Here is a 24,199-nt window from a genome sequence, read left to right on the forward strand (position 1 = left end):
ATTTCCAGAAGGGTTGCACTTCTGTCACGTTGAATGATCCTCTTCAGTCATTGTTGGTCCCACTGTCGCAGGATCTTTTTCTGGCCGCAGTGATGTTTTATCAGATTCCTGATATTCACAGTACTCTCATGAAATGGTCGTAAGTGAAAATCCCCACTTCTTCATTACCTCGGTGATGCTGTGCCCCATCCCTCGTGTGCCAACTGTAACACCACTTTCAAACTCCTTAAATCTTGATAAGCTGCCATTGTAGCAGTGGTAATTGATCTAACAACTGCGCCAGGCATGTGATATCTTATATAGGTGTTGCCGACTGCAGCACAGTATTCTGCCTGTTTACATGTGTCTCTATTTGAATACACGTGCCTATACCAGTTTCTTTGGTGCTTCAGTGTATATATTCTTTGTTTCTTGTAGTGTGCCATCTGCTCCACACTTCATCCCCAACACAAGCTCCTGTAAACTTAGGTGGTTGAAAGTTCATTTACTTAGGCTTGCTTGATAATTTTTTCTCTATCAAAAAACTGGGCACTATTTATACAGCGGAATCACTTCCGTTAGTATGTAATTTATTCAAGTGCGTCACAAAAACTGATATACTTCAGAGTAGAAGCAAATGCTTACCTACTATCATACCAATCATTTATTTTCTAGTATTTCTTAAAACTGCAGTTGGCAATATAATAGAATGTGAACTGCAGATAGTGAAAAGGCGGTTAACATTTAGCTGAATGGAGCAGTAAGAGAATCTGAGTCATAGCCTCAACCCTCTGTCAAATACTTCATTTTACATTACAGATACTAGAATTTTTATCAAAGCAAACATTTTTATGCTCTTTAAGCATATGAACTAACCTGCACGTAACCTGCCATCATCAGCAGCCTGGCCACCTTCCAAAATGCTCTTAACAAAGATGCCAATTGCACCACGTGGGGAATCACGGCCACCTACAATAGTGAAACCAAGACTTTTCTTCCCTGGCCCCTTCTGGAAAATTATTGTATGGAATGTGGCAAGTGTAGAGCGAGGCCGGCGTGGTAGCGTGCAGAAGTTGGAAGGTGGCGAATCGTCCAGCAGTGTGCCGTGGCTTCGACAGGCAGCCCGAAGTCTGTCTCTGTCACGCCGTCCACTTGCACTGTGCTTTTGGAAATGTGTCACATGCTCCCCTTCCTCCTCTCTGCTTTGTCTATGCTGCTGTTCTTCCTGAAGCTCAGGTGAAGGTTGGGATGGCAATGACAAATCTGGAGAACTGATACCACTGTTTTCCACCTGCAAAGCATTTAAGTTGGTTAGAAATATGGAAGCTGCAAAAATTTCAAACGGTTGTGCACTGCATGATGGAGAAAATAAGAAAGAAAAAATAAAAACAGGAAGTGGGGAGCATAAAAAAAACCTGCTTTTAGTTCAGTTTTTATCTCTGAGAGGCAACAAAACATTTTCCACAATCTCAGTTTCTTTCATATGTTCTAGAACTAGGTGTCCCAATTTTGGAAGAATTGTTGTTTTATTGGAATCATTTATAAAAGATTCTAGCAATCACAATATATAGACTTTAGGAATTTTGAAATTTAAAACTTCGTGTACGAAACCGGTTCACACACTTATATGAATTAACAAAGAACATCAGCATGACAAACAGTATGAAGTGTTTCATTATATGAAGCTGTAAGGCCACAGCACATGTCTGTAACTTTATAGCAATCTACATCTACATACGTATTCTACACCACTGTGTTGTGCATGGCAGAGGGTACCACATACTACGGTTTCTTCCTGTTCCATTTGCATATGGAGTGCAGGAGAAATGATTGTTTAACTGACACTGTGCATGCTGTAATTAATCTTGTCTCTGAGGTTCCTATGGTATCAAAATGTAAGGGGGCTGAAGTGTATTCTTAAATTCTTCGCTGATTAATGGTTTATGAACTCTTTTTAATCTTTCACCAGGTGGCATCTGCCAATTTGGCTTTTTTCAACATTTCTGTGGCACTGTGCTGTGGTTCAAACAATTCGGAGACCGTTCACGCAGCCATTCTTTGTATTCCCTGATGGCCCCATTTGGTTTGGGCCCTATAAACTCAAACAATATTCTAATGTGGAATGCACAAGTGTTATGCAAGCTGATACCTTTGTAGATTAACTATATTTTCCCAGTATGCTACCAGTGAACCAAAATCCATTCTATTTGATATACCCACAAACTATTACACTTAAGTATTTATGTGATTTGACTGATTCCAAGTATGGTTCATTCATATTGAAGTAATAAAATACTACTTTTTTGCATTTTATGGAGTGCATAGTTTTAAATTTATGTACAATTAAAGCATGTTTCTAATCTTTGCATCACTCTGAAATCTTATCAGGATCTGCTGGAATATTTTGTGCAGCTGTTTTTCAAATAGTCCTTCATTATAAATAATTGCATCATCTGCAAAAATTCTGAGGTTAATATTAATATTGTCTGCAAGTTAATAATATACAACATTAATAGTAAGGGTCCCAGTACAAACCTCTGGGATACACCTAAAGTTACTTCTGCTTCTATCAGCGACTCACAATGCAAGATAGCATTCTGTGTTCTCTCATCCAAGGAATAATCAACCCAGTTACAAACTTCCTTTCATACCTCAGATGATTGTATTTTTGTTTACAATTGTTGGTACAGAATAGAGTCAACTGCATGTCAGGAGTCAATACTACCTTGATCTGAGGCTTTTGGAGTGGCATGTGAAAAAAGTGAGTTTGATTTCGCATGACCAGTGTTTCGGAATCCATGCTGATTAATATGGAGAACATCATTCTGTTTGAGATGCCTCATTGCCTATGAGCCCAGAATCTTTTTGAAGTTCCTACAGCAGATGTATGTCAATAAAATTTACTACCCTTCTCATAGATGGGTGTGACCTGTCCTTTTTCCCACCCACTGGATACAATTTTGGTGGCTCAGTGATAAAGTACCAGACTATAAATCCAATGGACTCGGGTTTGATCCCTGGTCAACCTTAGGGTTTTATCATCCTTTCACCTTTGGCAATGTTTGCCGACGTAAAAGATGCTGACATTCACTGAGGTTCAGAATACATGTTAAACTGTAGGTTGCCCTATAACTGGCTAAGTCAGTCAGTTCAGTAGTCAGAGAAAGCCAACAGGACCATGATCAGTAAAGCACTGTGGTGTTCAAAATAATTTTCTGGGTACTGGTTGTTTGTTTGTTTGCTGGAGGGATCTACAGTATATTATGGTGAAATTGGGTGTTAACTGCATGTTCAGTGTAGAATTTGATATTCAATAAATTGTTCACAGATAAATGCAACTGGTGTGAACTCAGTCTTGTATAGTCAGGAATTATAGTGCAAACAGTTTACCTCTGCAACAAGAGTATCCTCACTGCCACTGCCAACAGATATCAGTCGTGACTGGCCACCCACTGTAGTGAGCACCACATTTTCATAGTCAACACACGTCTCACGCATACTGCGACCCCGCCCCACTGTTGATTGCTGCTGCTGCATTCGCTGCTCACACTCAGCATCTGCTTCTGTCTCAGGATCAGCATCTGCATTGTGTGCTGTGCCAACAAGTGCTAGTGCTGCTTCGGGGTCACGCGCCACAACAACCAGGTCAACATGACGTGGGCCCGTGCGCAGTGCGTCACGTGCTCCGGACATGCTCAGCCCTCTCAGCCGCCGTCCATTCACATTGACGATTTCATCACCTATACGCAGACTGCCCTCCCTGAGAAATAGAGAAATAACCACACTTGTCTTAATACATCTTCACCAAACTAAAACTGTGTCATACACTAGTGGTGGGGTGCTGATCATTGGTAAATTCTATTATTCAATTAATTTACCACTTATAACATATGGAAGTTGTTGTTAGGAATAGGTCTGCCTTTGGGTAAGAAATTAGTGTTTGGTCACTCAGGACACATTATGTTCTACTGCATTCTTGCTTTAGTTTAATGCTGTTTTCAAAATAATTGATGAATCAGCTTGTGAAATGATACTGTTAAGCACTGCAATGCTTTCTTTTTTCCTCCCACACCCAGGCAGGACTGAGGACTAGACTAATTATTGTTTTTTTGGTATACATTCAGGCAGTAGAGAGAACAGTTTTTTCTTCCCAACTTAGGTGTTCATCCTGTTTCTTTTTTTTTATGATAAGTGGGTAAGAAGTATTGAAGATTGAAGGAACATTTTCACAAAATGTATGTCCTCTAATCAACTTTTGGTGTGATATGAGGATGACCTGTGACTTCTTTGGGTTTAGTATAAGGTCCATATTTTACGCCCATTGTGATATTGAACAAAGATTGTAATTAACCCCTGACATGGCAGTATCAATGCTCTTAGGACAGGCTCTTAGATATAACTGGATATTGTAAGCAGATAAGTAGTAGTTACAAGAGTAAAATCAGAGCTGAAACATCACTGATATACTGTAGAAAAATTTATTCTCTACTGTACACATTTTTCAGTAAAAATAGAGCATAGGGTTGAATGCTATGTTCTCTTCAGAATGGTCCAGACAACCACCTCACAGAGTATGCCCTATTCTTTTTGAAAAGCCATGTATATAATGGATTCATTCTTGGGTGACTCGCAATTTAGTCAAGAGGGTCTTTTAGCACTGGATTTTATATATAGCAATCAATTTTTTATGGGGAGTGCAATGATGCTATCATTGAAGAAGAGGTAAGAGAATAATAACTGCAAGTTTTCAAATAAGAGTAGTCACAAAGATGTAACATATGAAAAGGAAATGATTTGTTTTTAGGTACAATATCCAATTGGGCTGTCACAAAACTTGATAGGGCTGGAAAAAAACGTACTCTGAAAGTTGTGTGGAGGATAGTAACATAATTTTGGGGCTGGATTACAGAAAACTAACCTGTTTCCTAAACAAACTTCATAGCCCTGTGACTGCACTGTAAAACAAGCTCTACTACTATATCCATCACCAGTGAGACACATCTGCTCAAAAGTAGTCACATGTGATAGGTTTCAGCGTATTCCTTATTCAATATTTGGTAACCAAATTTCATATAAAATAAAATTAGTAAAGAGCACTGTCATACCTATGTGCAAGCCCACCAGGCACAATGTGTGCCACAACATAACCAGCAGCAGCACGGTGAGCTGCACGTGTCTTTGCAATGAAGATGCCCAGTCCTTGTCCAGGGTGGTCTCGCATGAGAGTCACAACACGTGTCTCAGCAGCAGCTGCTCCATGTGGTGGTACAGGTGGCGGTGGCAGAGGTGGTGTCGGGCTTGTGCGATCAGGAGTTTTCTCTATCTCGGGTGCCCGCTGCCGTCGTCGTTGCCTGTCTGTGAGTGCCAGTGAACAACCTTCATCCACGGATGAGTTGGCTGAATCACTCACCTGCCAATATATAGCTTATGATTTATATTGCCTTTGCAATGCTTTCTTGTTTTATGCCTTTGCAAAATTGTTTTTCTTGTGCTGGTAATACATGTTTCATCAAAGGTGCATCAGTGTTATTGTAATAATAATTTATTATTACTATTATTATTGAGAAGCAGATTTGTCATCAAAATTCAATATCTAATAAATATCTCTGAAAGAAATTCAGCATCTTTTGAATTCCTGAAACAAGTATCTTTTGAACTTAGCCAGTCTGTGAGTAAAATAAAAGCAGGGGCAAAAAAGAAAAAGGTACAAAATTTCAAAAATGTTTGCCATTGCCAGCCATCATTAGGCAGGAAATGTTTCATTGCACTTAAAAAGGGTAAATCCAATATGTAAGGTTGCAGACCTATAAACTAGTGCATCTCATACAGATCTGGCAGAAGTAATTATGATTTGTTAGTTGCACCATCACTTGCACTAATTTCTTTTGTAATGGCCACTGTATCAGCATGTAATCTGTTAATTAGTAACTAAAGGCATCTTACCCAAAACAGAGCAGAAAGAATGGTAGTGCAGCAAGCATAGAGATGTGAAGAAGTTGTGTAAATATTCTAGTTAAAGAAAGTATTAGGCTAAAGTTTGTTGTATTTAGCTGTGTATCTTTCCATGATATCATTTTGTGAAAATTTGCTTTTTCAACATCAGCTTTTGTGACTCATAGACACCCCATTTTCCAAAAATTAAAATTTTGGTGGCCTGTATTAATAAGTGTTTGTGCACCACCTCTGTTGTTACACTTTTGGTTAATAGAACTCAGTTTTTTGTATCAAAAGTACAGTATACATATTTGTGAAGGGAAAAAAAGGAAAAAAAAACTCGTCCAAATTAAGAGGATAATGTAATGTTCTGCGGAACAGATGGTTGCATTCATGAATTTTTCTACTTTCTGAGAGTCTTCTGTTATAATTTTCTGTTACTTTTGTTTCTTTCACATATTTCATTTGTCACTGTTGAGCTAGAGTCCTGAGTGACTTCTTGTATCTAAATTCTCTTAAATATATTTGTTACACATTTTACATTGGTAAAAAGCTGAAAGCTTGGCTAAACAGAAGACAACTTTAGTAGACCATGCTCAGATACGTGGTAAGAGAATGGATGTGTAAAACTCAATTTTATCTATAATATATAAATACCTAATTTTTTGTCAATGTCAAATGAATGTCATTAATTCTTTATGCTTCATTACAAATTAAGAGTTTAAAGTTAATCCTTGTCAGAATTCGAAGGTAATTCCAGAAACAGGCCAGGAGCCACAACTATGGTCTTTTCTGTGACTAGAGTAGCTAAGTTAACAGGACAGTTACAAGCATTGCAGCATGATCTAGCTATGAAAGCTCTTACCATGAGCTTATTAAGTGTGTGAAATATCATATCACCACCTCTTGTCAAGTTTAGGGCAAGGATAATAATAATGGTGGTGGTGGTTTTAGCTGCTATGTTGGCAATATCCAAGTGTTATTTACAAAGACTATGGTGCAGCTAATCATAATGTCTAGATTGTGGTTTGAACCATACTTTTCTTAAATGCAGTTCCATTGTCTACACCATCTCATTTACTAACCAAATTCCAAATATATTGTAGCACAATAAATATGTGCAATAATTACAATTGAATTTGTGTCAGTCTTGAGTTTTAAGATCAATGATAAATTATTTCCCCTGTTAAGTGAACAAACTGTAGCATGAAGTTACAGTCCTCCTCCCCCTCTGGCAACTGTGAATTACTTTTTAATATTATCCACCATAGAAAGTCTGCCACTACAAATACTGATTCAGATATCATAACTTTTAGCATACTACAATGTGTTTCAGGAGTTTATTCACATTTATTACAAAATCCTGAATATAGCTCTGCATGTGAAGTATTCTACATATTTTCCAAGTACAGTTTGTATACTGAAAGACTACTCCAGCAAAAAGATGCAAAAGAACACACATATAGAAATTATTCACAGTTGTGTAAGTCTTACTGCACTTACAATGTGAATAAGTTCTCAAAATATCTGTTGCTTATAAGAGAACACACTGGTGCAATCATTTTGTAGTTTGACACAGTATACTTTACTGCAAGCACTCACCAATATCCCACTGTCCCCATCTTCATCATCGTCAGAGAATATGGGGTTATGCCTGCGCTGGAAGTCATCAATCCCAGGCAGTGCACCATACGAAAAGCTTCGCAGCTTGGCTTCAGTACTAGTACTGCCAGATCGTGCACGGCTCTTCATTACTTTTTGTTGCTGCTGCTCCTGTGCATCAGAGCCATCTTCTGCTGTTCTGGTGCCACCACTATCACCACCTCCTAGTTCAGTCCCTAGATCCACTTCTGGCTCAGGAGCAGGTCTAGGAGCACTGTGCCGGTATAGTTTGGCCAGGAGTCTGCTTGTAGATGTCCGGAGGTAGCGCTCAGACATGGCACGTAGTTTTGCAGAAAGACATGATGAGTCAGTGCTGCCACCACCCCTACACAGGTACACGTATGAAACATTGCTGCATAGCTAATAAAAATTTTAAATAACAAATTTTAAAAACCACTTTGAATATTCAAGGCTAACAATATTGTAAGATATTATTACACTACAAAACACATTGAAAAAGGAATATGCACATTCAGGGTTTGCAATTTCGCTTTTGTGCCCACTGTCTCAGTGACTGACCTAAAGTTCTTTGATTGATGGTCTAAGGCATGTTGACTACCTGGACTTCAACTAGACTGACCAATCTAAGTGGCCCAAGCCAGCAGTATGTCTTAGACCATCAGTTGGAGAACCCAACAAACAGCACCACTTAGGTCATTGATGTATTTTACATAAAAATGGGATTGTCAGCCTGGCTCAACTCCCAAAAACACTCCATCGCTCATACCATGAAATATTTTAATTAGTGTTGCATTCAAAATTTCTAAAAGTGATATTTACATTCACAAAACTTTGCATAAACTGATGCTCTTTCTCTGCATATTGCACTAATTTAGACGATGATTTGATTGTTGCATCTGACATTAAATTTTTGGCACATGAAACTCAGCTATGGATGTGTTTAGGTTAGGAACAATTGTCAGTTAGGCAACTGCGTACACATTATGTTTAAAAATGACAGTAATGATGATATACAAGAAACAAAGAGGTAGGGGCAGACAACATGCCATTCTTTCAGTAAACTGTAAAACTATAGGAGGTTTGTGAGTTTCGCAGATATTACTGCAGTGGACAATACTGTGAACAAAATTGATTCAAGAGCATGTGATAGTAAAGAAACGGTACTTCACTGGTTCAAATGAAAACAGACTACATAAATTGTCATATAATTACTGAATAAATTTATGGACAGGATAAAAGGTACCTACCCGTGGCTTCTTCGCCAGCGTGCCCTAGCAGATGAGGGTTCACCATAGAAGACATTCTCATTAGATGCTGACACGCAAAAGACGCTGAGCCTGGCAGCAGCAGCAGTGGTTGTGGTGGGAGTGGCAGTCGCCACCTGCAGTGCACTATTTTGGTGCTGCAGCTCATCACTTTGATGCACTGTGCTGGCATGTGGTGGTGTTGTCGTCAGGATATCATCTGTGTCCTAGAAAATGGGAAGCCCATCATATTTCTGTATTATTGCTTTTGTTGACTATAGATAATAAAATATCAAAACAGTATTAGTTATGTAAAACAGTTACAATCTACAACAAACGTACTTTTCAACTTTTTGGTATAACTAAATTCCATAGAAAAATTCACTTTCTGTACAACTTCTTCCTGGTAGATTTGTCCTTTTATTTTAATATTAGCAACCCCCCATGGCTTTGCACACATAACACTGATTATCTGCAGCCGGACGACTTGTCAAACATACTGTTAATTTTGTTTACAGGTCACTGCATAGAGTTGTGACTATGATGAATATTCAGAGAATGTCATTAAGTAACTGAATGTCATCACTTTCATATGATTAAAGCAGTTTAAGAGAACACACCAAGAAATTTTTCAAGGTGTACAAATGTTATCTGTACTACATTAATTGGCATTTGGAGTGATGTCTCGTGGCAATAGTGAAAACCGGGATCTAGTGCACCACACATTTAGGAAGCCAGTAGTAGCTCATGCTGGCCTTCAGGTAGCAGTAGGATGGCTTACACCTGTCACTGTTAAATGGCGTGACATTATTTTCATAGTGGTGGCGGACTTCAATTCATCATAGTTCAGACAGCTGCCCAAAATATTTGTAAATTATACTCACAAATATTTCTTGTTAATCAAATTATCTATTAGTGTAAAACATATTAAAATCCCTACAGTAGTTCCTGACATTACTCTGAACTCATAGACAGAAAGCATGGTGGGAGACTATAAACTATAGGCCTGTAGGTATAGCTTCTTGACAAAAAATCATTAAGAAACAAAAATTTTGCTATCAAGTGCAAGGATATGTATGCATGATGAAAATGTGATTACCAGACAGTAATGGCACATCTGTAATTGACTACAGATGGTGAAATAAAACAACTTCATTTGTCTGCTTAATACTTGAAGCAACATGGTTGCTATACTTCATCAACATACACCAAGAAAAACATTACTTATATTTAGGTCGTCGTCCTTCTTCTTCTTCAAACAGCAGGGTGTCGACACATGCAAAAAGAAGTCCTGAGGACAAGTTAATGTGAGGTGCAAGGTGGGTTAATGATGTCACGTTGGCACCAGATTTCACCACAATTCTCTCCAATGCCACCATGGACATGTTGCACGATGGGAAAGGCCATCACACTCACTTTTCACTCCTTTTGACTTCTCTGTGTTGGAGGTCAGAATCATAATACCCAGCACAGAAATTGTGTGGCTTTCTTATTAGTTGCCAAGGAAAACATTTCAGACATACTGCCACCAGAATCGACATGGAAAGGCCTCATAGGATGTTGATTTCCACACATTTCACTGTCAAAAACAAGAGTTCAAACCTTTGACACTGCTGAAACCCCATTGGTCAGTTAAACTCTTATTTAAGGACATTGTGGGCTTGCAATCCCACTGAACATGAATTCACTCCTCTGGAGTGTTGCGTGACTGCAGCCTTTTCTTGGTGTATGGAGTAGAACCCCTAGGGACTGTTCAAATCCATTCAACAAAATTTGACTGTGATCCAAAGTGACAAGGGTGTTATGCTTTTACACACCTCCTGTTTCGCACCTTCCAATGGCCTGTTCACACCAGGGGGGAGGGGATGAGGAGAGGGGTGTAACATTGACATACTCATAAAGGGTCCTTCTAAGACCTCCAGTTAGGCAACACCCTCGATGCCACCCATACGCCTTTGTTAGGTACTTTAAAAATCCTCCTGTACAGAGAAACCTATCCACAGATTCTGAGATGACATTGTGAGAGGCAACTATTCCAACACTGCTCAACTTAGTGGCACTACACTGCTAATGCAGTGTGTGCTGGCCATATGTAAAATATAAGGGCTATCAAATGGTGCCCCTCATCCTGGTGCCTAGGACTTAATGAATGGCTGTCTTTGCACAGGAACATTTTTAAACTGCGCAGCAAAGATGTGCGGTTGACATCAAAGGTGCTGCCGGACCAGGAGTTCTTCGAAATATCCTCTGCTGTTTTGTTCACACGTGTCAATGTTGCATCCTTCCGGGGTCACACCACAGGAGGGCTTGAAACAGAAGAGCTGAAGAAGCATAAACATCCTTTGCTGCTTCTGATCACTTTCAAATTTTGTCGAATGGATTTGAATGGCCCTTAGTGGTTTCCCCCACTACACCAGATCAGAAACTGCAGTCACGATACACTCCAAAGGGATGCGAACACATTCAGTGAGATTGTTGCAGGCCCACAGTGTCCTTACAAAAGTGCTGAATCATCCCAGGAAGGGGTGGGAGGCGACAGCAGCATCAAAAGTTGTCAGGAATGTCGTCCTGTTGCTCAACCCATTGCAAACTGCCATTTTCGACAGCAAAATGTATTGGAATCAACGCCTCAACGAAAAGGACGGTTTCACTGACGCCCTTTATGGCACCTCATAAGGACTTTTCGTGTCGATTATGAGCGGCGGTGAATCGGAAATGTTTTCCTCGTCCTCCCACAAGAAACCCATTTGATTTCAACGCTCAGTTTTGCAGTTCTGGGCATCGCAGAGGCGTCAAAAGAAGGGGTGAGTGTGGGGTAGACCTTCCCATCGTGTGACACGCGCACGGTGGCACTGGGAAGAATGTGGTGAAATTTTGTGCAATACGACATCATTAACTCAGTTTACACCTCATATGAACTTCTGGGCTCGGGACTCTTTCGCATGTGTCGACGTCTTGCTGTTTGAATTGTCAGCAAGCCTGAATGATATTCTTCATGTGAAGACGACGAATGTTCTATGCTTGCTGTGTTTATTGATTCAAGGTTGGTTCAAATGGCTCCGAGCACTATGGGACTTAACTTCCGAGGTCATATCAGTCCCCTAGAACTTAGAACTACTTAAACCTAACTAACCTAAGGATATCACACACATCCATGCCCGAGGCAGGATTCGAAACTGTGACCGTCTCAGCAGTGCCGTTCCGGACTGAAGCGCTTAGAACCGCTCGGCCACAACTGCCGGCTTGATTTAAGGCCAAGGACAAGGACAAATGAGGCAAGGTGTTTCAAAATTCTTGTCTGAAGAACTTGAAGCACAATCCGCAGAACGACGTCTGGAGTTGCTGGTCAGTAGATGAACACCTCGTGATGAGAGAGTCGTTTCCGAGGCACCGCTGCCACAGCTCATTTGGTGAAGATGAAAGTGCACCGGAAGAGGGAAAACGGTATTCTCAGTGGGACTGTGGCTGTTAAACTAGGGCTGAGAGGGTTTCGTCGTTCTGTCTATTTGGTTAAAGGAACCGTGACACACGTATTGTGTAAAGCTATGTTTCTATTTCCGTGTTTCTAAATACCTTGAGCCTTTCTGTGACGCACTAAGGCTGAGAGATTTATAGTGTAAATCATTTCTGATTCAGTTTTATTTATAAATGTTACTGTTGCTTTCAGGCTGTGATTAATTGTTGACAACTAACTTCATAAGGGACTGAATGTACTACGAAGCTTTTGTCGGTATGTTAGTATAAATTTTATCATGTAATGAGACAAAGGAAGCAGGATTAGTGAGCAAAGAAGTATTTTTGTATCAGACCAGCACTTCTACTTTCCTACAATCTATTGCAATGGCGGGTTTCAAATAAGCTGCTACTATGATTTTACGTATATCCATTTTGAAGTAGAATCAATAACGGCACAAACAAGTATCAATGTGAGTATGTAGAAACGAACAACTGGCCTAACCACTGAAACTAAGGACTGACCTGCGAGCCATCGAGCAGCAGGCCACGCCGGCAGTCATCCTGGGAGAAGCAGGAGAGGCGCGTTGTCTTGACGCGCTCGAGTAGTGGGTTCCTCTTCTCGCGGCAGGCAGCGCTGGCGCCAGCGCCAGAGGCAGGCGTTTGCAGGTGCTCCGGGGAGGGGTGCACCTTGTTGCTGCGTTGTGGTGACCAGCAGCGCGCCTCCGGCCGCCGCCACCTCACCGGTGACATGTCTGTAGGCCCAGCAAACAGCAGCGTCAGAATGGAGCACTCGTACTATTTGACCACTATATTACTGCACATGGTCGTTAATTGGAAACACGCGGTGACGTTACATTACACAAGTTCAGTGGAGGCAAAGGGAAGCGCGTTACTTTGTCAATGCTTTCAGGTCAGTTTTGCGTATATTGTCAACCCCAGTTACGCACTGACTCACGATATGCCGACTAAAGTGACCGTACTCCCACGTGCAACAATATTGTGGTCGACTAACATAAACGTTGTTATTGTTGTCGTCGTCGTCTTCAGTCCGAAGATTGGTTTTAACGCGGCTCTCCATGCGAGTCTATCCTTTGCAAGCCTCTTCGTCTTTGCATAACTTCCGCTACCTACATCCATTCTTCTCACTGCATTCAAGCCTTAGTCTCCGTCTACAATTACGAAACTGATAATTCTTTGATGCCTCAGGATATGTCCTATCAGCCGATCCCTTCTTTTAGCCAAGTTGTGCCACAATTTTTTATCCAGTTCGATTTAGTGCCGTCTTATTTGTTATTCGATATACCCATTAGAATTCTTCTATAACATCACATTTCAAAAGCTTCTTTTCCCTTCTTGTCTGAAATGCCTATCGCCCACGTTCAATTTCCAGTTCGGAACAGGTAACAGTTTAATCCTTGAAAGAAGGATGATGATTGTGGCATTCTGTATGTAAGGAAATATTAAGTTCCAAGTATCTCATTCGGTAATGGTATTCGCATGTTGTTTGTTGGTCAGAAGATCGTGATATGCCTGGTGTAAGATAGAGAAACGTCTACGAGTATGTGTTGAATTCAGATAGTGGCAAGATTGTGGCCTATGGAAACTGCTGTTTATCGTTCGGCGATATTGTCCGTGTTGGTCGGGATCCCACGACTGACATGCTAGTATGGAATTGATGGGTTATCGATGGCCAACGTCATGCGTGATTTTCGCGGTTTCGTGAGAGTAGTACCCAAGAGGACACATACATGGCCGGCCAGAGTGGCCGTGCGGTTCTAGGCGCAACAGTCTGGAACCGAGCGACTGCTACGGTCGCATTTGACACATACATTATTCGCTCGGCCGTTCAGGATCGTACAGACGCGTCACATAGCTTGAGTTCATAAACCCGCTTGTTTGCAGCAAGACAAGTATCCACTGTACAATGACACGGCATCTGGAGCACCATGGATCCCGACTTTGGAGCACCATAGACCGTCAGCACGGAGACAAATGTAGCTTATTCTCATGACGAAGCAGTAGAGAGGTGCGCCGACAATGGGTGCGCCCAACTGCAACATTGGACACATGAATGGCACCACGGCGTCGTTTCAGACGAGTGCCGGTTCTGCATACAGCCTCACGATGGATGTTTTTGTCTTCAGAGACTCCGAGGAAAACGAACGTTGCCTCTATGCATTCATCGTTGTCATATGGACCCATCAGCTGACGTGATACTATTGCCACATTCCACTATAGCTTGTGATTCGCATAGCCAGTACTTTGAACAGCAGTCGTCAAATTTCTGACGTTTTAAGGCCGTTTGTTGTGCCCTGTCTTCGATGTCCTCGTGACTATCCTTCAGTAAGACAATGAAATACCGCATGTTACCGGTGCTGTTCTACCCTATGTCGATTCAACGAGTGTTCGACTGTTGCCCTGTTGTTGAAAACATCTGATCATGAGTTGCCGAGAGGCTGGCACGCCACCACGCGCTAGCCACTACGATTGATGAAACCTGGCAGAGAGTTGAACCAACGTGAAATGACGTACCCTTTTGTGTCATCCAAGCTCGGTTCGACTCGGTGCCTGGTTGAGTTACACCTGTTTTTGCTACCAGATGTGGCAGGCCTGTGTAGTAAATTTCGCACTCTGTGTTCCCGCGAATCTCGTACAAGTGTAATCACGTATTTCTCTTGCTGTAGTATACACGCACAATAAGTAAAATTTCATTATTTGCTACTTACTGGTGTTGCAGTTTAAATGACCAGCAGTGTACATAGAGGGTTTGTGTCACAGGTAGCGCACTGAAAGCCTTCCATTTTGACACCATATGTAATTTTCGCTGATTACTTTTGCTCAAGTTGAATCCCATTGAGGATGAGTGGGTCCCATTCCTGTCCTTTCCACGACAGTAAATGTGAACCAATTATTGAAATTTACAACCTCAGTGACGCTCATAACTACGTCATAGACGTTAGCTCCTAAAAAATTACATCCGTAAGCGATTTCTGTAACTCATTGACAAGCAGCTACAACTACAAATTGTGATAAATTATGCTGCTACCGAGTTCCGAACATAATTATTAATCATTTTTTGTCAACACTGCATAACGCTCGTTTACAGGAAAGCTAACCTCGGGCGACTGTTTCCAAGACTAACTCCGTCACCTTTCAGAATATAGCAGGGAGGAGGAAAACATGAGGGAAAAAAATGTGAAACGACGTCTGGAATCGCTGATCACTGGATGAACACCTCTCGAGGAGAGAGTCGTTTCCGTGACACCGCTGCCACTGCTCTAAAAAGTGCCTCATTCAGTTCAACACGGGCGATAACTACTGAGGTGAAACTCTTGCAGGGATTTGCGGTAACAAATCTTGGTTCGCTGCCAGGCCACTTGGAGCGCTGCAAGTGTATCATTTCGGTTTCTTAATGGATAATTTTGTCTTTTATATTAGTATATTTATTTTCTTTTCGCTCAAAACAGATGCTGGTCTCGTAGCATTGTGTTCCTGATTACGGTTTTGTGTGTTTATGACATTCTTTGAATTGACCTATGAATATGTTGCTCGTATTCTGCTTGGTTTCTGCTCGCATCCGTAATATTGGGTAGAATAAGTGATACCATATTTGTTTTTGTTTAATATAAACGTTGGTTTCGTCGCGTAGTGTCCTATGGACATTTGTTCCTTCCCATTAATCTGTGTGTAAATTTCTCGATTTAAAGGCGTTGTAAGTGTATTGCTCATATTCTACTTTCTTTATTTTTCTTCACGTACGTTTTTCGTACTTTATCGCATTTAATGGAGATCTACATGTTAGCGGCCTTTGACAGAAATGGTATTCAATTTTATTAGTCACAGAATGAGGATGTACTAATTCTACGTTGAGTGGTGTTGCTTCTTGCCACTGAGTGCCACTTCACAGTGCTTTGCTGAGTATGGATGTAGACGCAAACAAGTACGTGTTGTGGACTCGGTGACTAGAGCATTCTTCCATGCAAAAATTTGCGCAAATGTGTTCACACATTATTGAAACGTACTACAGATAAAACATGTTATCAGAAATCAACGTATTAGAATCATCCTCCGACTCCTATTAAAATTTAGGAGTTCTCCATCAAATGCGGTCACAGGTTCGAATCCTGCCTCGGGTATGGATGTGTGTGATGTCCTCAGGTTAGTCAGGTTTAAGTAGTTCTAAATTCTAGTGGACTGATGACCTCAGATGTTACGTCCCATAGTGTTCAGAGCCATTTTTTCCCATTAAATGTAAGAATGTACGAAAAACGGATACGAACAAAAGTGATGGGTAATTTGAGCAATATACTAACTACGTATTTAAATACAGTAGTTAACACACACACATTTTAAATATACAGGAGCACACGGAAACCATGCAACGAAACCATCTTTTGTTTTATATGAAACAACAACAAATGTGAAATCAGTTATCCACATGGAGCTACTTCCACGGTTATCCCACCCAGTATTACGGATGTGAGCAAAAATTAATCAGAATGCGAACAACATATTGACAGTGCATTTCAAAGAGTGCAATAGACACAAGAAGTCGTAATCTGGTACACAATACGACGAAATCAGCTTCTGTGTCATGTCATGTCAGATGGCCTTTAGGTTTTTACGTGTGCTAAAGCAAACTTATTTTCACTTGTTAATGGCCACAGCGTCGAGATTATAGTATTGGGTTTTACGAATAAATAATTTGAAATCAAAGGCGACCACGGGTGTCATTTGTGAAATTTTACGGAACTGCTGGAGAAGTTACCGTAATCCTTTATTGGAGAAATGTCAGTCAAATACTATTACGACCTACTTTGCGACCTCACAAAACCCGAACACATACTTTATTACCAAACTACGAGGCCCAACCATAAAGTACAAATGAAAAATATTATCATCTAATTTCGCAAAACAAGAATACGGGTTGTCTCCCGTATTCGAAGTTCATTGCCAGGCCACTAGGAACGCTACCATCTTTTTTTATTTCTGTATCGTGACTTGAACCTTGCACTTTTTACATTGCTATTTCTGTGTCGATAGCGCGTGGTCTTGCGGTTCTAGGCGCTACAGTCCGGAACCGTGGGACTGCTACGGTCGCAGGTTCGAATCCTGCCACGGGCATGGATGTGTGTGATGTCCTTAGGTTAGTTAGGTTTAAGTAGTTCTAAGTTCTAGGGGACTGATGACCTAAGATGTTAAGTCCCATAGTGCTCAGAGCCATTTGAACCATTTTTTTCTGTGTCGATAACTATGTAGAAGTTTTTAGGTGATAAGAACGTTTCATGTTATTTATTAAATATTATTCTCATGTTAACAGATTCGTCCGACTCTTCTTGGTAGAAAAAATTCATATTTAGGAGTGAAAAAGAAAAAAACAAATTGCGAGTTGTTCCATTAATATTTTATAATGACCTAAAAACTGTTCTGTTAAATATTATTATTTTATATTTTAATCAGATGAGGTAAGAGCCTCTGATGCATCATAAAACAAATTTTCTTTCGTTTGTAGATAAAAAAAATCCGTTGACGTTTATAATCTTTATGAGTGATTTCTTTGTCATTTTAGTTAGTAAAAAAAGGCCACCGGACTCAAGAGTTTGCAGCTTGACCATTCAAAGAGCATTAACATTGAATTTCATTATGGTTACAACCAGCATTTTGAATTACTGATCTGAGGCAAGGGTGCTCATTTTCTCTAGTTTGATACCTTGGTATGTGTGGGGCATTTACCCGCCTGTCGCTTTTATGTAACTATGGTACAATGTTTGAATTCTCTGATTTTTTCCTGAGGAAATCGATTTTCTTTTATGGCACTCCGTTACTTCTAGTGCATTAAATTACTAGTCAACAATGATATTCAGTACTAACAGTGACAACTATTATGTAGCGCTAAATTAAGAACGTGAATCTCCTATTACCCTTCGTCTTCGTTTCTTATTATAGTTAGAGCCAGTATAGGCTTGCCCCTTCCCATAACGAGAGTTGGGAGAAGTTTTATTTATGTCTTTTAGTTCACAGTGACATTTAGCAGTCCTGAATAAGAGCGAAGGTGGGCACAGTGGCGTCATTTACGTTCTGTGGCGCGTAGGGATGACTGTGGTTGCACTTTTGCTGCAGAGCACACCAACTTTCTCCGCGGTTATGTGAGTGCGTGCCACAGAAGTAAGTCATCGTAACGTATTTCAGTTCTTACAAACATATGAAAGTCAACTGCTTATGATTTCAACATGAGGTGGGAGTGCCACTTGTTTTCCTTACTGTAGGACGAACTTGCCATACCGAGACTTGAGCTACGGGCAACGATAGTAGTTTCCTCCCACACGGCATAACAGTACGGTCTGTCTCCGATGGTGTAACAAATTATGCCGCTTTCCAACACTGTGTTTGGTGATAAGAGTAGATTCTGTCCTCGCCTCAATAACGATCGCTTCTGAGAGTGGCGTCGACAGTCGAGTGTAAGACTATCGGTTACAGAAGACAGCAACATGTAGCGTGAACCACAGGTGTCATGTTGTGGGGAAATCATAGCTTGTAACTGCCGAACATTAGTAGTGACTGATAAGACTGCACATAAGAGTGAAGGATACACCCAGATCATTACTCTGCCGAGTCAGTTGCCATTCCTTAGGCCAGGCGAATGTGCTCTTTCCAACAGGGCAATGAACGTACCGACATCTAAAGCCAAACAGTGCTCTCTCCTGGAAGTTCAAGTCCTCTGCCCAGTACGATCACGAGACTTGTATCCAGCCGAGCAGGTGTTTTACATGAGACGCGTCTGGTCCGATGTGCATTACTGGCAACATCATTTGAGCAACTATGACAGCATGCGAAAGTACACCCGAACACCAGATCCCGTGAAGGCATCCAGTACTTTTATGATCGCCTCTGTGGAAGAATGCGTCGAAACTAGAGACACTGGAACTAACTATTGACATATACGAACGGTAATTATAATCAATACAACGTACAGCTCACAAAGTATATGAAAAAATTTCGTTTGTGTGAAAAAATTGCTCCAGAACATTCATTTGTCGCATCGTATAAGCGCACAATTCAGACCGCAGTTTCGCTGTTGTTGATGGCAAGGGATTAGCAGGCACTTGAATTTCGCTAATACAGGAATTCGGAAACTATTCTCAACAGCTCAGGAAATGCATTCTACAACAATACTGGAATATCTCATACGAAGCACTTACAAGTCTTAAACTCAATGAACTGAAATTAGCTGTAAGGGGCACAGAGGCCTGCGCAAAGGTCACGTCTGGTAATGCATACCTTATATCATAACTGTAACTTCCTGGAAGGTTAAAACAATATACCGAACCGGGACTTGATCCAGGAATTATATCTTCCATGAACAACGCTCTTACCAACTGAGCCAACCAGGCACGACTCGCGACCTACTCGCCAGTACCTCTCTACCGCCTTCCAAACTCCAAACTTCACTGGAGATCCCCTGCATAACGTGCGAGACCTCCGTGTGGAAATGGCTTAGCCACAGAGTAGGCTGGAAGACGGATTTCTTATCAATTACAGGTATTATTCTTTTCTGAATTGTGGGTCATGATCCTACGGCTTTACAAATAGGCCTAGTTTGAGAGAAATCAATCTAGGAGACCTTCAGCTATTTCTTGCGATAGGACGGTTATACTTGTAAAAACTTTCGTCACACTGCCTCTCACAAAACTTTGTGCATCCATAAAACACAAATTACAACAAGGTTTGTTACATTTTCTAAATAATTTCTCGAATAGTTCTGAATTAATTAGAAGCGGTGACATAGAGTGGACTAAGAACCTAAATATTATTGTTTGATGTCATTTTCCCCTTAATTATTTTTAATATCTAATTGTTTCAAGTAATTAAATGTTTTGAGTCTAACTCGTAGCTACACTGTTGTTGTTGTTGTTGTTGTTGTTGTTGTTGTCTTCAGTCCTGAGACTGGTTTGATGCAGCTCTCCATGCTACTCTATCCTGTGCAAGCTGCTTCATATCCCAGTACCTACTGCAACCTACATCCTTCTGAATCTGCTTAGTGTATTCATCTCTTGGTCTCCCTCTACGATTTTTACCCTCCACGCTGCCCTCCAATGCTAAATTTGTGATCCCTTGATGCCTCAAAACATGTCCTACCAACCGATCCCTTCTTCTAGTCAAGTTGTGCCACAAACTTCTCTTCTCCCCAATCCTATTTAATACCTCCTCATTAGTTATGTGATCTACCCATCTAATCTTCAGCATTCTTCTGTAGCACCACATTTCGAAAGCTTCTATTCCCTTCTTGTCCAAACTAGTTATCGTCCATGTTTCACTTCCATACATGGCTACACTCCAAACAAATACTTTCATAAACGACTTCCTGATACATAAATCTATATTCGATGTTAACAAATTTCTCTTCTTCAGAAACGCTTTCCTATGAGGTATTAATAGGCATATTCTCGGGAAAAAGAAAGGGAGGAAATTTTTTGTATGCATACCACTTATATATTAAGTGGCTGCTTTCATTCCTAGCCTTTTTCCATAAGTATAACAAAAACACTACCATGAATAATATATTCTCCTTCACTATTTATAACCGTCTGCCATCGCTGGGGTCATTTTTCGATTTCGCGACTGCAGAAACCACGTGGCGTTCAGGCGAAGAACCATGTTCGGAGCGCATTTTCATCCGGAAAGGCGGTTCCTTGAAGGCCGTTCGATAGAGAGCAGAAAAGGAGAAAATGTGAGGGCGCAAAATCAGGTGAATAAGGTGGGTGCGGAATGACTTCCCAACCTAGATAATATATAGTGTTTTTTGTGGGTCTAGAAAAATGTGGGCTCGCAATGTCGCGGATTAGCATCACTTCACGCAATCTGCCTGTAGTATTTGATGTGCGTGTACAAGACGTTTCAGTTGTTGAAAATAAATGTCTCAGGTAAGCAATTCATAGCACACCACACCGTCGTCGTTCCATCAGATGCATAACATTATCTTATGTGGAGGCGCGAAGCTCTTTGTACGGGGACTTGCTGTTTATTTGGATTCAACCATTCCTTTCTTTTCCTTATGTTAGCATAACGCCATCATTTCTTGTCACCAACAACGATACAAGATAGAAATGGCCGGTGTTGTTCACGAGCCAGTTGATGATGGGCAAACAGAGATGCACATATGACCACCCACTGACTTTTGTGATTTTGACTTGGAGCATGCGGTGGCAATACACCCGATTTTTGAACCTTCCCCACTGCATGCAAATGTCGCATGATGGTGGAATAACCACAGTTCACCACATCTGTCAGTTCTCGAGTGCGCTGACGTGGATCATTGGGGATTAATGCGTTGGATTAATGCGTTGGATTAATGCGTTGGATTAATGCATCTAAACGATGTCCATCAAATACCGAAGGTCTTCCTGAACGCGTAGAGTCTGTCCAAACGATCCTCTTTAAAACGAGAAAACCGTTTTCTTGCCGTGTTCTGTCCAATAGCTTTAGTCTCACACACCGATGCAAATGTTTCTGGTTTCCTCCGCTGCTGACACCTCTCTATTGAACTCAAAGGGAAGATTATGTCGGAAATGCTTCGATTTCTCCACTTGGCAATCCATTTTCTACCCCACTCATTTTCTCCAAATGAGAAAATGACAATATGTAAACTCAAATAGCACCAGTGAAATACAAATAAAAAGTAACAATCGATAAATAAACCCATAGCAACTGGAATAACACGCAACACAAAAAGCACAACCAACTTTCGCACCAACCTTATATTCAATGAGAAATAGCTCGAAGTTTTTCTCCGAAAGAAGATTACTATTTCGTATTAAACTGTACTTCAACTATCGAGGCGTATAATATACTCAGTTTAAAAAAGAAATTCCGAGAAGGCATGCTACCAGACTTAGAGATCATCAAAAGGGATTTCTTAGAAATTTCATACATATACGTACACTGAAAGGTTTCTGGAGGAAGTAGCAATAATAGCGGACCTCCACTGTACTCCTCCGATATAATGTTCTTCATTTATCATTACAAACTTAGAAATAGTTAGCTCTTAGTTTTAGAACGTACTGCACAAGTACTGACGGTATGTAACTAAGAGCCCTTTTACTTCGCCACTTAAAAGGTATTCTGCGGAATGAGAAATGAGAGGAAGTGTTCTAAATAATGCACGAAGTACTGCAAAACGGTTTCTAGGAACTACTAACGCCAAGTTAGCCAGAGACCGGTGATGAAAGCTTCCACTTTAAACCGACGTCGGACTTAATTTCCCTGGGAACGAAACAGTTGAGCGATACATGCGACAAATTGCTGAACATACACCTGCAACACATCGCAGTTGTTTTTTCAAGACTAGCGTAAAAAAAGAATTTGGCCGCAGCTCAACAGACACTTAGAGCACTGGAGAAAGTTACTGACAACGTTTGTTTAATCGAGTTAACCTCATCCCATCACATGTTCGTTCCAAAATACCGGAAGGAGTGTTGGACCTGTGGCTGGGATATCGCTTACTTGGCAATAAGAAGTTTCTACAGTTGCTAAGCATGCCAGGAAATGTAAAATCTGCGTTTCGCAAGAACACTCAGTAAAAAAAGGGGGTGGGGAGCATTATTTCACCGAATGCTGAGATTGTCCGCGTGTACTGCTACATCGAGGAAGCAATGATGGAAATAAAAGAAAGGTTCAAGAGTGGAATTAAAATACAAGGTGAAAGGATATCAATGATACGATTGGCTGATGACATTGCTATCCTGAGTGAAAGTGAAGAAGAATTAAATGATCTGCTGAACGGAATGAACAGTCTAATGAGTACACAGTATGGGTTGAGAGTAAATCGGAGAAAGACGAAGCTAATGAGAAGTAGTAGAAATGAGAACAGCTAGAAACTTAACATCAGGATTGATGGTCACGAAGTCATTGAAGTTAAGGAATTCTGCTACCTAGGCAGTAAAATAACCAATGACGGACGGAGCAAGGAGGACATCAAAAGCAGACTCGCTATGGCAAAAAAGGCATTTCTGGCCAAGAGAAGTCTACTAATATCAAATACCGGCCTTAATTTGAGGAAGAAATTTCTGAGGATGTACGTCTGGAGTACAGCATTGTATGGCAGTGGAAAATGGACTGTGGGAAAACCGGAACAGAAGAGAATCGAAGCATTTGAGATGTGGTGGTATAGACGAATGTTGAAAATTAGGTGGACTGATAAGGTAAGGAATGAGGAGGTTCTACGCAGAATCGGAGAGGAAGGAAAACACTGATAAGGAGAACGGACAGGATGATAGGACATCTGCTAAGACATGAGGGAATGACTTCCATGGTACTAGAGGGAGCTGTAGAGGGCAAAAACTGTAGAGGAAGACAGAGATTTGAATACGTCAAGCAAATAATTGAGGACGTAGGTTGCAAGTGCTACTCTGAGAAGAAGAGGTTAGCACAGGAAAGAAATTCGTGGCGGGCCGCATCAAACCAGTCAGTAGACTGACGACAAAAAAAAATTTGTATCTCCCACACTTCCCTCCATAATCGAACTGACTATTTTCTTGATGCCTCAGGTCAACTGATCTCCCTATTTTTCCTCCGTTCCATTCGATACCGCTTCATCAGTTATTTAATCTACCCGTCTGATCAGCTGTCTTCTATAGCAACACGTTTCAAAGCCTTCTATTCTCTTTTTGTCTGAACCGATTTCGTTCATGTTTCACTTTAACAGAAGCCTACACTCCAGACGAATACCTCCAAAATAGACTTTCTAACATTTAGATTTGTATTCGATGGCAACAAATTTCTCTTCTTCAGAAACTATTCTCTTGCTATCTTACCTTGCATCATCGATTAGTTTGTGGTCCAATTAACAAAACTCATCTACTACGTGTAGTATCTCACATCCCAGTCTTATTCCCTCAGGATCGACTGATTTAACTCGACAATATTCCATTACCCTTGTTTTACTTTTGTTGATATTTGCCTTATAA

At 40.8% G+C, this 24,199-nt stretch overlaps 1 protein-coding gene across 4 annotated transcripts in view; it reads right to left on the reverse strand.

Moving 5' to 3' along the window:
* LOC126271989 (E3 ubiquitin-protein ligase LNX-like) overlaps positions 1–24,199 on the reverse strand; it is a 589,442-nt gene that overhangs the window by 13,930 nt on the left and 551,313 nt on the right. For all 4 annotated transcript variants that reach the window (XM_049974467.1, XM_049974466.1, XM_049974465.1 and 1 more), the window contains 6 exons: positions 12,759–12,988; positions 8,784–9,007; positions 7,516–7,900; positions 5,085–5,389; positions 3,370–3,739; positions 856–1,270 (listed from right to left, as the gene is read on the reverse strand). In XM_049974467.1, coding sequence (XP_049830424.1) covers positions 856–1,270; positions 3,370–3,739; positions 5,085–5,389; positions 7,516–7,900; positions 8,784–9,007; positions 12,759–12,988 — 1,929 coding nt within the window. The remainder of the gene's footprint in view (positions 1–855; positions 1,271–3,369; positions 3,740–5,084; positions 5,390–7,515; positions 7,901–8,783; positions 9,008–12,758; positions 12,989–24,199) is intronic.

The sequence above is a fragment of the Schistocerca gregaria genome, chromosome 5 (genome assembly GCF_023897955.1).
Source record: "Schistocerca gregaria isolate iqSchGreg1 chromosome 5, iqSchGreg1.2, whole genome shotgun sequence".
NCBI classification, from domain to species: Eukaryota; Metazoa; Arthropoda; class Insecta; order Orthoptera; family Acrididae; genus Schistocerca; species Schistocerca gregaria.